Here is a 14,252-nt window from a genome sequence, read left to right on the forward strand (position 1 = left end):
AGTTATCTGGCATCTGTTTATCCTTGTCCAACCCGTGAGAATGCTCACTTGCAGAGTGTGAGTTAATGTGCTTTTTTTTGTCTTTGGTAAAGAAAATTCTACCAATGAAACACTTCCAATGATCATAGACATTCTATATGAACTTATTTCATTTATTTCTATGGCCAGGGTACAATGTTAAATCTGCATATATCTGCACATTTAATACACTTCTTTGCCATTGACAGTGTCCTTTTCAGGGTTCCTCCCTATTAGAATAATATCTAAACAAACCTGACAGAAACGTAGGGCAGAGGGCAGCCAAGGTCAAAGCATTTATGTGGAGGAGCTAGGGAGCTACGTGAATAAATGATTAATAAATGACAAATATAATAAGGATATTCTTATCAGAGTGGTAAATTGCTGATACTGAAACCATGACAGAAATAGGGGAGAGTGGAGACTGTTTTGGTATTTGGCTCAATTCTGAAAATATTAGGTTAATCTTTTTTTTTTTTTTTTTTTTAATACAAACAGCCTACATCACTTGGCTATGATTACATACCTCAATGAAATTTCCAGGACATACCATTCACTAGCAATCTGACCAAAAGTACTGGGAGTGAAAAATTGCATTTTACCCTGTGGGTGGGATAAAAACTAACTTGGCACACCTAACTTTAAAAGTTAACACACACTGAGGTAATTCAATAAAATTCCATGTTATATGATACAAACAGTTTTTGAATTTTGTTTTTACATTTATATGTATTTCTGTGCCTACCCATATCAGTGAAAATCTATCACAAGACTGTACATTATTCTCCAGTTCCCGCCTTCGTGTCTTTTCAATCCAAACGGAACCCTATTGGTTTTGTTCTGATTTGTATTATTTTTATGTCCTAAAAGTGTTTGCACAGCATCAGTGTACATCGTAGAGAAACAAAATTTGGCAGGTAGGGTTGCATTCCCTCCTGCTACTCAGGAAAGAAAATTTACTCATACTGGCCAGATGGTGGCACTATAGAAAGAATCTTCAAATTAGTTTTTTGGGCTATAACTTTTGAACTGTTTGGCCTATCATCTAAATTTCTTTCCTCAGATTCCCTGGCTGATAAACAAATTAGCCTAAAGAACCCATAGTCTACTATATTGGATTTTTTGTAATTTTGAAATTTGTGGGACACCTTTAAAAACGGACTATTTGACATGCCAATATGGAGCTTGAAACTATTTGTTTATTTCCTGTTCACATTCATACCAATGCAATGTCAAAATGAAACATATTTACCACAAACAGGATCAAAGTCAAATGAACTTACTATGTTCCCCTAATGTAGCCAGAGCTTCCCAGTCCAGAGGCTACTTCTGCTACTGCTATTATGCAATTGTTTTAATATGAATTATATCTTTATCAGTCTCAGCATAGAATGTTTTTTCTTTTGGTTATTTGATAGGAATGTTCATACTAGGCCTTCTTGAAAATTGGTTAGAAGGGACTTTTGACACCATTACATGCAGAACAAAACTAATAGTTCTTAGATATTCATACATCTGTTAGACACCTCATGTTAGAAACCATAATTTCCACCATTTCATTTTTTTTCACTGATCACTTCTAGCTCCTTCCTGCTCCATTTGCTCCCGTTGCTGTTTTCAAACCATTTCTACTTAAACTCATGAGGGCACGCTACATTTCTCCCTATTTTGAAATCAAGTTTATTCTTATTTCATTCTCTCTGACATTTCGTATTTATTGTTTTCTTTTGTTTGTTTGTTTGTTTTACAAATTCATAGTCTTTTTGCCTTTGATTATTTCACATTTTCATAGGCCTTGATGAAAAAACCATTGTCAAATCTTGAACTTCATTGCTCACCTTGATTGTAGTAATTCTCTTTGACTACCTGTATCTGTTACACACTCTTTGGCAGGTGCTTTCTTTATAACCTTCTCTTTTGTATTGGTTCCTGTTATGGAAATTCCTTCAAAACTTCTTGTTCTTTGTTACCTTCCAAGGATTTGTAATATGGTCGCCCCACCCATCTTGGTTGTGGTTGTTGTTGTGTGAGTACATGTGTATTTGTAATTAGTTATATCAAGAACTGACAAGAGGGCGGAGAGGGAAAGCCTTTCAACAAGTGGAAGCCTGTGCCGTGGAAAGCGTGCACTTCCTCAAGATACATGTAGGAAAGCAGCTGCTCTGGCAGGAGTCCTCCACACTCCCTAAGACTTGTTCTCCAAAGCCATCAAATCGCTTTCAGCTTAATCAGTTGCATGCATACGCCAAAAGATTACACCAGTTACTGGATATTGTGCTCCTGTTGAATACATTGAATTGTTGAATAAGTTGAATAAGATTACTCTACAAAATGTCCACTCATTACTGTCAATGACGATTAGTCACACACCCAGATTGCTCAAGGTATTTCCTGCGTTCATCAATCTTAAATACATTGCCATCACAAAGAGGGAACTTATTAAGTGGTTAAAGAGTTTTGTATGATTAGAATTATATCATAATCTTTGGTATAATTAGCATTTTAAACTGACTGCAGCTGACCAACTCAGTTACGTTTGAGTAATTATAGTATAGCTCTGTACATATTTTCAACACATGGTTACATTACTAGCTTAACAGATGCCCTTATGCAAAGCAAATTAGATTGTTCCATTAAGTGTACAACCCATGTATACACCCAAAAATGTGCTGAAGCATATTAGTACTTGCTCAAGGATACAACAGCAATGTTTTTCCATGGAGCCAAACTTCTGCTTACAGGGGTAACTCTTATCAGCAAAACACGCTGCCAACTCATTGTACCAAGAGTAAGGAAATCCCATACAAGTGTAAAAAAAGGTGCAAAAGTCATTTTAAACTGTGATACCAGAATAAAACAGCAAGACAAGCCACACTAGCCTAGCATCACTTTCAGCTCTCATGAAGTGTTTGACATTTAAAATGTCTCCTCACAAGTCTGAGTACCATGAGTGTTTGTAATAAATGTAACTTACAGAAAAAGCATTCATATGACACAGAGAAAATCACTTGTCTCACTAAGCATTCTCACAATACTCACATCAAAGGGCAACTTTGTTTACATTGTACATATGACCTTCTACATGAGCTGCCTTCTTTTTAGAGTACCTTAGTTACTGCTCCACATAGATGTTCTGTGTGCTGGAAAAAATAAATAAGTAAATAATCATGTGCTAACTACTCATGTTGAAAGAACTAGCACATGAAGCAACTAGTCAGTCAAATAATGACTACCGATCTTGAATATAAACAGGCCTGTTCCCTGTGTTGTTTCTACTGGGCTGAGAACGCTGTAGTGTGGATCAGAAATTTAATATTTTAGGGTAGTGTACAGGGTGGATTAAATATTTAGCATTTGTTATAAATTACATTTTATGAATTGTGTTACTTCACCATTGTAGCAACCACTGAGCTCCCAGTTGTATGTAAGCATAGAAACACTGAAAATGCTACTCCGGTGTATTAAGTGGTTCTGTAACATACTAGTACATACAAAATGGCATCCATGACAAGCTAATTATAACCGATGTATAAATATTTCAGAATACTGTATATGTTGGTAGTAACATTAATTGCTTACTGCTCTCACCCCCACACAAGGTCAAATATCCAGAGCAATCCACAGCAAGACAGGAAGCAACAGAATGGCCAAATTACATGTCCACCCTTCCTGCTCCTTTGAGTGAGCCAATTCATGTGCCAAGCAGGACTTCAAGGATGTTGGGTGGATGGCAAATATATCCAAATGCTTGTAAAGCTTTAACATGTTGCACATAACATGTTCTGTTGTCTCAGAACTCAAAACCATGACACATTTCAGTAATTAGCTTAATCAAGTTTGTGAAGTAACAGTGGTTCATATTATTTAAAAAACAAACAAACAAACAAACAAACAAACAAACAAACAAACAAACAAATAAATAAATAAATAAATAAATAAATAAATAAATAAATAAATAAATAAATAGATAAATTCCCTTGTAAGGTCACTCAATCAGGTAATGAATTTAAAGTAAAGGTTCAACCATGAAAGCCAAGCTTCCAAAATAACACAGGGATAATGTTGTAGAAAGGCACAGCACATGAGGGAATAAAACATTGCAGTCATTGTGTGCGACTTTTAGTTAAACTGGTTAGGGAAAGGGCAACAATTCTGAAATAGGCAATCAAGCCAGGATTATTTTAGTTTAATAAAAACATGTTGTGTAGGCCCCTACCCCCATTGATTACTTGTAATTGCCAAATAGTTAGAAGTCATATTGTTGCCAGTGGAGCCATGACAAGTTTACAGTTATAAAAGTAAACTATGGTAATTATTTGAACAATGTAGCTATGCAACACAACCACATTCAGCAACTAAGTAATTAGCAAACACCTTACATCTAAATAATGCATTAATCTGGGGCTGGGCTTCTGCTCACAGATCAGTATTATGATACACTCACAGATGTCCCACAGGAGAACTGTCATGTGCTGCATGTTGTGCTGTGGACTGCTGTGTCGTTTCCTCAGCGCGGCTGTGGGTACTTCCATGGGCCTCCATTCCATGCACAGCAGCATTGTGACCGTTTAACTGACTGTATAATATCATATGCAAATGTACATGGTTGAATACAATGTTTTAAAACAACCATATCTCAGGCCATGATACAATATATAAAAGAGTGAGAATACTTCAGGGTGTTACATGTAGGGAACATAACCAGCTGCACATAATTTATTGTGAGAGGATGGAACTGCACTCACTGATACTGTACATACATATCATGCCGTTATTTCTATAATTATTTGTATCTGTAACATATTGATTATACAGCTATCTACAAACTACAGTATGCAAATATGGAAATCTAGGAAAGTGCTGTAAAGTTTAATTCAGGAGACACCACTGAGTGAGGGTAAATAGTGATAATAAAATCACAGTCATTAAATAACTATTTAATGTGGTGGCGAGTAAACACTTATTTATTCAGGTCATATTTTTTTAGAATGATTTTAGTGTCATGATAATATGTTAATATAATATTAGACAAGTCCACCTCAGATGTGGTTACACTGCCCCCTTGTGTTTTTCACTTTACAGCTGCATGAAATAGAACAGAGCCAAACCGAGCAGAAAAGCAATCCTGAGAGGAAAACAAACAATTCTCATTCATTTTCATGAGAAACAAAAAGATAATTGCCTGAATATACCCTTCATATGTGTATTGAAATATGAATCTTCCACGAAACATGATGACAGCAAGAAAAACCGGTCTGGTTAGTGCACAATAAGCACTCCAATCCAAAAGGAAGAGCTACTGTTAATGCTATTGTTCTGGTAACAGTCAGAGAAATAAGGAATTGCTGCAGTCCATCCTTAGAACCTGGCCTCAGCCCATTCCGTGGTCAAGTTCAGCTATACTTTACTGTACTGGCCTGTGTTGTTTTGTGCTAAGCACTCTAGTGCCACATGTCTAATGCTCTGTTATGTTTGTTTTTCAGTATTGTACAAACATTCATACAGTTTCATCCTTACTTATTTCTATCTCTGTAAAAATCAACAAAAATGCAACAGTTTACACATTTTTTCAAGAGTGGAATTCTACTGTTTAGCCCCTGCATATCCATTACAAAAGACCTGGGAGCTTAGTGACTCATAACTGAAGCCTGTTGAGGATTTATGAGATATTTTGGAATGATACATGAGACACATTGCCATGTATATTTATGGGAACAAACTCGTGAGAATTTCAAAATGCATTCTTCATGAAGATACACAGAATAAATCTCTCTATTCTAAATTATAAATCAACAAAACCCACAACCACCATGTGCTTCCACTAAGAACTTCCCGTCCAGCATTAACCAGTGGAGGAGAAACCAAAGCCAAAATGAATGTAGCATTACAGATTATTATACAAAAGGCTTTGCGTAAAAATATAGCGCATGGCAACCCCACGGCTATACTTATGCCTTACCAGGATTCCATCAACATCTGTCCCTAACTTCAACAGTTTGAAGAATTAAAATAATCACCTAAATGAACTTGCATCACTGTTTTCTGCTGGTAACTGCTTTTAAATCTGTATCCTAAATGTCAACGTTAAAGACACATTTTCAGCACAACCATCGATAATAAATTGTTTTGCTTTGGTTATGACATGTAAAGTTTATTTTTAGGAAATGACACACCCTAACATCTTCCTTGCATACTAATTCGCATTTTAAAGTTTATCCAGACAATAGTTAGCCAGCTACCATGTTAGTTATCGATATTATGTTGGTGTTGTGCTCCCCTGAGCATAGACAATCACATTTAACGCTGTATGCCTCTGAGACCATACACGAGCCGATCGCAGCCATTTTCGCAGGGAAGCACTTCCGCTTTCAAATACTTTATTGTTCGCGAACGACGTTATTATGTTTCAATAAACTTTATTTATACAGCAAGTGAGCTTTAATCCTTGACAGTCGGATTCAAAATAACAACAGACAAGGGGAAAATGTATAGCATTTCACATAACTGAACAACAGTCGGGTGAGTACAGTTGCATTTTTATACTGACCCTGTGTCGAAAATCTGTACTGGATTTAGATATTCATAATAGCTAGCTCGCTTGATAGTTGTGATTAGTAGCTATACCGGCGCGGACTAACATTAGACTAGCTTATCTAATTTTAGCTAGCTCGCTAGGTATTTAGTCTGAAACTCATCTTGTTTTGACACATTCAGCTTTGGTCAGCTGGCTAGCTAACTAGTGGTTAAATGCTGGAGAGATAACTGATAAATGACTTGCTATGTAACTAGCTAACGTAATATTAACAATGAAGCTAATAGTAACAGTGCAGTATAATTAACGTTACGCTGCTAGCTAATATTTCATAATATTGGTTGTTGAGCTTGGTTCTTATCTTAGCTAAGTATTAGCGTTAGGTAGATATATACCAAGTGCATTCAGGTTGTGTGGTACTGCGAACGTGTAATGTTAGCTAGCTTTTTCATCCAGAGATGAAAGATATAAAATAACTAAGTAATCTACTGGCAAATATAGCTATTGGATATTCCTAGCCTGTCAGATAAATTACTAGTTAGGCTACATGTTTGGGGATAAAATTCTGGTGTTTGGTGTCGGCAAATTTTTATGGAGTATTTAACTTGTCGTCACTATATATATATATACACACACACACACACACACACATACACACATTTCTGACCAAACCACGTTTTGTTTTGAAGAATTTCACTGGAATTTCCAAAAGAATTTCATGGACGCCTCTCTGTGGTGAACAGCCATCGGAAAGGAGCTCACCTTTGCTCCTGGAGGTATCAATCATTAGGGATGGATGTGGCCTCAGCAGGTGACAGGAGCACAGAGTGCCAACTGGCCTCTGAGGAGATGGAGGGTATCTGTGTATTGCCAGACATGGGGGCCATCAAGGCAGAGCATCAAGTGGGGGGAGTGAGTGGGGATGAAGGAGGATCCCAGAACGTTGCCATGGGGATTAAATTCATCCTGCCTAACCGCTTCGACATGAACGTCTGCTCTCGCTTTGTCAAGTCACTCAATGAGGAGGACAGCAAGAACATCCAAGACCAAGTCAACTCTGATTTGGAGGTGGCATCTGTCTTGTTTAAAGGTATGTCCACAATGAAAAGTAACATCTTGCCAGTAATGTTATTTTCACCTGTTATCTGCCAGGAATATTAGGATCTATACATATTACATAGATCAGGGGTCCTCAATCTTATCCAGAAAGGGCCGGTGTGGGTGCAGGCTTTTGTTCCAGCCAAGCAGTTCCACACCTGATTCTACTAATCAACCACTGGAGTCTTTGCAAAGGATCTTGACTAGCAGAGTCAGGTGTGTAACTGCTTGGTTGGAACAAAAGCCTGCACCCACACCGGCCCTTTCTGGATAAGATTGAGGACCCCTGACATAGATGCTTGGTGGAATTGATCTAACTTTTAAACTTCCTTGTGACTAAACCTGGATTATTGTAATTATTGTTATTGTATTCTGTATGTTCTGTGTTGTACAAGATTCAGTTATATAATAATGGCGTGCACCTATTAATTCCCACCACCACAAATACACTACATGGCCAAAAGTATGTGGGCACCCTATTGAATTAGTGGGTTTGGCTACATCAGCCACACCCATTGCTAACAGGTGCATAAAATCAAGCATACAACCATGCAATCTCCATAGACAAACACTGGCAGTAGAATGGGTCATACCGATGAGCTCAGTGACTTTCAACGTGACACTGTCGTAGGATGCCACCTTTCTAACAAGTTAGTTGGTCAAATTTCTGCCCTGCTCGAGCTGCCCCGGTGAAGTGCTGTTATTGTGAAGTGGAAACGGTTAGGAGCAACAACAGCTCAGCCGCTAAGCAAAGGTCAGAGAACGGGACTGCCAAGCACTGAAGCATGTAGTGTGTAAAAGTCCTGGGTTGCAACACTCACTATCGAGTACCAGACTACCTCTGGAAGCAACACAAGAACTGTTCGTCTGGAGCTTCATGAAATGGGTTTCTATGACCGAGCAGCCGTACACAAGCCTAAGATCACCATGAGCAATGCCGAGCATCGGCTGGAGGTGGTGTAAAGCACCACGCCTTTGGACTCTGGAGCACTGGAAACACGTTCTCTAGAGTGATGAATCACACTTCACTATCTGGCAGTCTGACGGATGAATCTGGGTTTGGCAAATTCCAGGAGAATGCTACCTGCCCCAAAGCATAGTTCCAACTGTAAAGTTTGGTAGAGAAGGAATAATGGTCTGGGGCTGTTTTTCGTGGTTTTGGCTAGGCCCCTTAGTTCCAGTGAAGGAAATCTTAATGCTACAGCGTACAATGACATTCTAGAGAATTGTGCGCTTCCAACTTTATGGCAACAGTTTTGGCAAGACCCTTTCCAGATTCAGCATGACAATGCCCTTGTGCACATAGCAAAATCTAGTGGAAAGCCTTCTCGGAAGAGTGGAGGCTGTTACAGCAGCAAAGGGGGGATCAAGTCCATACTAATGCCCCAATTGTTTGTTATGAAATGTTCAAGCACAAACGGGTGTGATGTTCGGGTGTCCGCATACTTTTGGCCATGTATTGTATGTTTGCCTTACCAAGCTTTAGATCTGTTTGTCTGATAGTTTGCTTCATGTAAAATGACAAGGTTTCTCTCCTCCTTATCCTCAGCGGAGTGCAACATTCAGACGTCTCCTTCACCAGGCATCCAAGTGCGACACGTATACACGCCGTCCACCACCAAACACTTCTCCCCCATTAAACAGTCCACCACACTCACCAACAAGCATCGCGGCAATGAAGTGTCCTCAACCCCACTCCTGGTGCACTGTGAGTGTCTGGGCTTTCGAATGCACTGACAGTGGCTTTCCTGGACTTCTTTTATTACTGAAAAAGGAGCTTTTAACATGCATTTTTTAAATGTATTGTATGTCTGTCATTTCAGCTCTCTCCATCCATCAACTGGCCGCTCAAGGGGAAATGGTGTTTCTGGCAAGCAGGATTGAGCAAGGTGAGTTTAGAACCTTGTTTATTCAGATCTTTGTCCAACTGTCACCTGACTAGTTGTTTCACATACCTTCGAAACCCATGCCTGGGAGATGTGTGCTTGTGTGTCCCCGAACAGAGACTGTGATAAACTTGCAAGATGAGGAAGGGTTCACTCCTCTGATGTGGGCTGCTGCACACGGGCAGATTGCTGTGGTGGAGTTCCTGCTGCAGAATGTGAGAAAAATGGCACCTTCACATGTGTATATATATAGTAAACCTGTTCATTTTTGAGATGTGTGTTTCTGAGCTCTCTTCATCGCCCCCATTGCTTTTCAAGTTTTCAAAATGCATAGTTTGTGCTAGTTTGCCGTTAAGTTTGTATTTGCACCAGATACTTCACTCGTGCATAATTAAAAAATGGTCTTTGTTCTGTGCTGCTTGTTTTTCTCTATAGGGGGCAGACCCCAACCTCCTGGCTAAGGGCAGGGAGAGTGCTCTGTCTCTGGCTTGCAGTAAGGGCTATACCGACATTGTGAAGATGCTCATTGACTGCGGTGTGGATGTCAATGAGTATGACTGGGTAAGAGGTGTACTCTTGTGTTTCCATCAGTCGCAAGTCCCTGTAGAATAGAGTTCAGCTGGTAACCATTTCTTCCTGTGAAAGATTCCGCTGTCCATCTCATTGATTACTATGCTATTAAGTTTTTCTTTTCAGATATTATACACTTAAAATATTCATAGCTCTGTGGACTTATGCTTGTGATAATGTATATGAAAGAAATTGAGGTCCAAATTATATTTAGTCTTGATAAAAGTATTGTCAAGGAATATACAGTTTGCATGGATCTATTGCTGGTAACAGTATCTACATTCAGCAGAACCAAATTGTGGTTATGTAGTGGCATACTGAGTGATTGCTGAGATTCAACACTGTCTTTCTGTATTTCAGAATGGTGGGGCCCCTTTGTTGTATGCAGTTCATGGAAATCATGTCCGTTGTGTGGAAATCCTTCTAGGTATGGACCTGAAACCCTCTAACTCCCAAAAAGCATTGCCTCAGACCTATTTCTACTAGGGATGTATTTTCTCTTGTTTATTCTAATTATATGTTAATTATTTGTTGATAATTGGTTACTTATTATTATTTACGTGCTTTACTGAAAACTGGATTGAAAGGCTTTACAAAATGTCTTGCCCAGAGAGAAAATAAGTTATTTTCTGAAAAAAGAAAAAGTAAACGTTATAATATAGAACTAACATTTCCACACAGCAGCCCCTGAGCTATGCTCAGTCATATTTTAAATAAGCCTCCACAAGAAAAGTGGTGTTCTACCTTGATGAATTCCTCATGCTGCCATTTTCAAATAACAATGGAGCTAACATATCTAACTTGCTAAGAAACCAATGCATAAGCTGTTCTGAAAATTGAAATCATTGAAAATCATTGACCGCTCATGTTACATGCTACTAATTGTCTGTTAACTGAAATGGGCAATATTGCATGCAATTTCATACTGTGGATTGTGTTCATTTTCTCAGTGAAAGACCACAATTGGTTGAAATATGCATTTAACATGTTATACAGTGTAAATGGTGGCTAGTTGGATATGTTGAGATTTCAAATCTATGAATAGTCTTCTCTCGAGTATCCAGCCCTGACAGAAATCTCTCAGCATTCCACTGTGAGCACATGGTCTGAGGGTGGCTCAGGTGCAGGACTGACACAAGGGGGAGCTGCAGCCTCACAAGAGGCATGTTTTAATCCTATCTGAATCTAGCTGACCAAAATGCAGGCCACCCGAAATGTAGATATTCACCAATTATATTGCACGGCTTTTGAATTACTGCTCTACGAAAAGCCGAAATAGCACAGAGCCACCTCTCAATCTGAACATTTTTTTTATAAAAGAAATGCTTGGCGTATGGTCAAGTTGGGAGCAAGAAACGGTTTGCATCCTGTCTGATCCTTTTTAAGAGTTCAGAATGGCTCATTCGCCTGAAGTGTTTCTGAAGTTTGACACATTTGCTGTTGTGTTGATTTATTCACTTTATTCAATGCTGGCCACGTTGGAGATATAAATGCTTTTGAGAGATATTTTCAGGGTTTTCACTCCATCCACTGCAGAGAGCGGAGCTGATCCCACCATGGAGTCTGACTCTGGCTTCAACGCGATGGACATGGCAGTCGCAATGGGCCACAGGAATGGTAAGTATATCTTACACTGCAGGCACTACGCTCCCATAATTATACAATTTTAGAAAATAGCTGACCCAGGACTGCACATTAGCTTCATATAATATCAGTTTTGGGACAGTTACTTTTTGAATGCTCATGGCAGGAATTCAGGGCTGGCCTCCCCTGATTTGATACGGCTGTCTGGTTTTTGACAAAATTACTCAAATAAATAAAACTAAAGGATTCCTTCATTTGAGTCTTGAGACACATGTCAGTTTTCTGATACCTGCCAAAGATCAGCAATGTACTTGGCTGGCCAGAATACAGGGAGCCCAGACATGATGTAATATGCCGTGGAATCCGATTGTTATGGACGGAGCCTCGTTTACATCAGTTGCTGCATTCTGACATCCAGATAATTGTTTTTTTTTGCTTGCATCAAAAATTGAAAAAATCTTTTCAGTGAACTTGAAAAGAGCAACATGGAAGTGTTTTCTGATTTTTAAAGAAGCACTTCATCAGAGTGTTCCATGGCGATGTGCTTTGGTCATGAATTAATCATTTGAAATGGCTGTAAACTACCTCCATATTTCTTTACTGGATTACCATCTCCAAAAAATGCTTGGCAGCAGGTTTGTTTTTTTCCCTCTTGCTTTCCTTCAGGTGGGTCTGTTGAAATGTGGTGTTCACTAGGTTAAGCTATGGTTCCCAAGAACCTTCAAGCAGATACACTGCTCTCCAAAATGATTCACACCCATGGTAAATATGAACAAAAAAGACCTTAAGGAACAAATAATACTAGTACTGAACTAAAATTTTCAATGTGGAAAATGCTCTTCTTGAATAACGATTCTGAATTTTTTTGTTTGTAACCATCCATTGACTTGTGAAAGTCAACAGACAGAATAATTTTGAAAAGTTCCAATATTAATGTAGATTTGTGTTTGTTGGGTTTTATTTAGAGTAACTATTGGAATTGTGAATGATTGTGACCGTTTTGAAATAAAAAATATTTTTTCCTGAAACCAAATGTTCTCTGAGCAACTGTAATTAGTATAATGGCATATAATGTTACTTTTCTTTTTGAGTATACAGAATAGCTCATTATTTGTATTTTTCTACAGCCATCATTCCTTATGTTTATTTGAAGGGTACTGTGTGAATAGTAGGATTTTGGAATATTTATTTTTTCCAGTACCTCTATTTTAAATTAATCACTCTTCATCAAATGGAAGTAGCCAGTATATATTTTGTAATGATGCCATATTCTATCGACCACTCGATCAGAGATTTGGAAGATATTCAGCATTTCTCATACTGTTTCTCTTGTTTCTTTAGTTCAACAGGTCATGGAAGCACACCTGCTAAAACTGCTACAAGGAATTAAAGAGTGACTACAGCACATGAATGTGACTGCACACAAATCAATTTGGATACTAACAGACTATTTACTTCGCCAATTCATCTCCAGATGCATCAAATGTACCTGAAGTCATTTTTCTTTCATTTACAACCAACCCAATAGATAATTTTAGTTTGTTTCGTAGCTAGATTTTTTTTTAAGTGTTCACAAGTTTTGTGTAGCAGTACATTCACAAAGTTTACCAGTTTTCCGTTGATGCATAGGTTTTTTGTAAAGATTCCCGCACAGAAAAGGTAGAAGTTGTTTTTGTTCTGTCATTAACAAAATAATGTTATATATATGTGATGTAATCGGCATGGATGGGTTTCTTTTGCTTTATTCCCATTGTTGTTATGAGTGTACAGTTACTTTAATTTATTTATTTAGGAACCATCATAAGGTTATTTGTGAATGAAACCCTCTCTAGTTTTGTTACTTGTTTAGAAAACCAGAGATTGCTTTTTTTTAAGCATGCCAAAACATGAAAAGGTTTCTCTCTCTGTGTAATGCATGTTTCAGATACATTGTTTAGATAAAAATTTCTTCCAAATGAACAGTGAGGAAAAACACTGGTGCCATTTTCAGTTTGTGTTTCCCTAGTTAATGTTTGTGATTACTTCACCCACTTTGCCTCGAGGCAAACCAAATAATTCACATAAAGAATAACAGTATTGTGGCTGGTTTTACACAAGATCCGAATTTTCAAGGACAATAAGATACTTTCCCCATTTCTTGTCATCAGTAAAAGGAAGAATACTGAAGTCCGCTGCTCGCCCAGTCTGTTTTATAGCTTCCCATCACTTTGATGTAATTGCCACTTGCGTGTTATTTTTGGGCTTATAAACCATTTTGATATAATCCATAAGGACCATTTTGTTTTTTCACTGAAGAGCTTTGTGATTCTCTCTGGTTTTTCATGACACCACATGCTTCTGTACAAGCACTTGAGCTTTGCCAGTGCCATTGCTGTTGACACTAAGGTAACCTGAAATGTTAAACAGGGAGTTTGAATCTGTGCTTTCCAGACATCTTTTAAGAAGCACAGCATATGGTATGACCTCAAAATTTACTTAGGTTTTTGTCAGAACACCAAGGTACACAGAATGTTTTCTACTGTCCTTTATACTGCTTTAGGCAATAAAACAGTACTGCTTTTCAG

General features: G+C 38.2%; 1 protein-coding gene across 1 annotated transcript; it reads left to right on the forward strand.

Moving 5' to 3' along the window:
- The first annotated feature begins 6,387 nt into the window (after window positions 1-6,387).
- On the forward strand, window positions 6,388-13,958 carry ankra2 (ankyrin repeat, family A (RFXANK-like), 2). Its single transcript, XM_035391838.1, has 9 exons — window positions 6,388-6,537; window positions 7,240-7,640; window positions 9,198-9,356; window positions 9,472-9,537; window positions 9,652-9,749; window positions 9,970-10,095; window positions 10,465-10,531; window positions 11,641-11,721; window positions 13,030-13,958. Exons 2-9 carry the CDS (start codon window positions 7,343-7,345, stop codon window positions 13,083-13,085), a joined length of 951 nt encoding a protein of 316 aa, XP_035247729.1. The 5' UTR covers window positions 6,388-6,537; window positions 7,240-7,342; the 3' UTR covers window positions 13,086-13,958.
- The last annotated feature ends 294 nt before the right edge of the window (window positions 13,959-14,252 follow it).

This window comes from Anguilla anguilla, chromosome 14 (assembly GCF_013347855.1).
Source record: "Anguilla anguilla isolate fAngAng1 chromosome 14, fAngAng1.pri, whole genome shotgun sequence".
NCBI classification, from domain to species: domain Eukaryota; kingdom Metazoa; phylum Chordata; class Actinopteri; order Anguilliformes; family Anguillidae; genus Anguilla; species Anguilla anguilla.

Excerpts from the sequence above, each read along its gene's own strand:
- ankra2 (XM_035391838.1), top strand. The coding sequence starts at position 7,343 with ATGGATGTGGCCTCAGCAGGTGACAGGAGCACAGAGTGCCAACTGGCC. Across the intron at positions 9,357-9,471 it reads AACCCCACTCCTGGTGCACT|CTCTCTCCATCCATCAACTG; the intron begins GTGAGTGTCTGG and ends CTGTCATTTCAG. Across the intron at positions 9,750-9,969 it reads TGGAGTTCCTGCTGCAGAAT|GGGGCAGACCCCAACCTCCT; the intron begins GTGAGAAAAATG and ends TTTTCTCTATAG.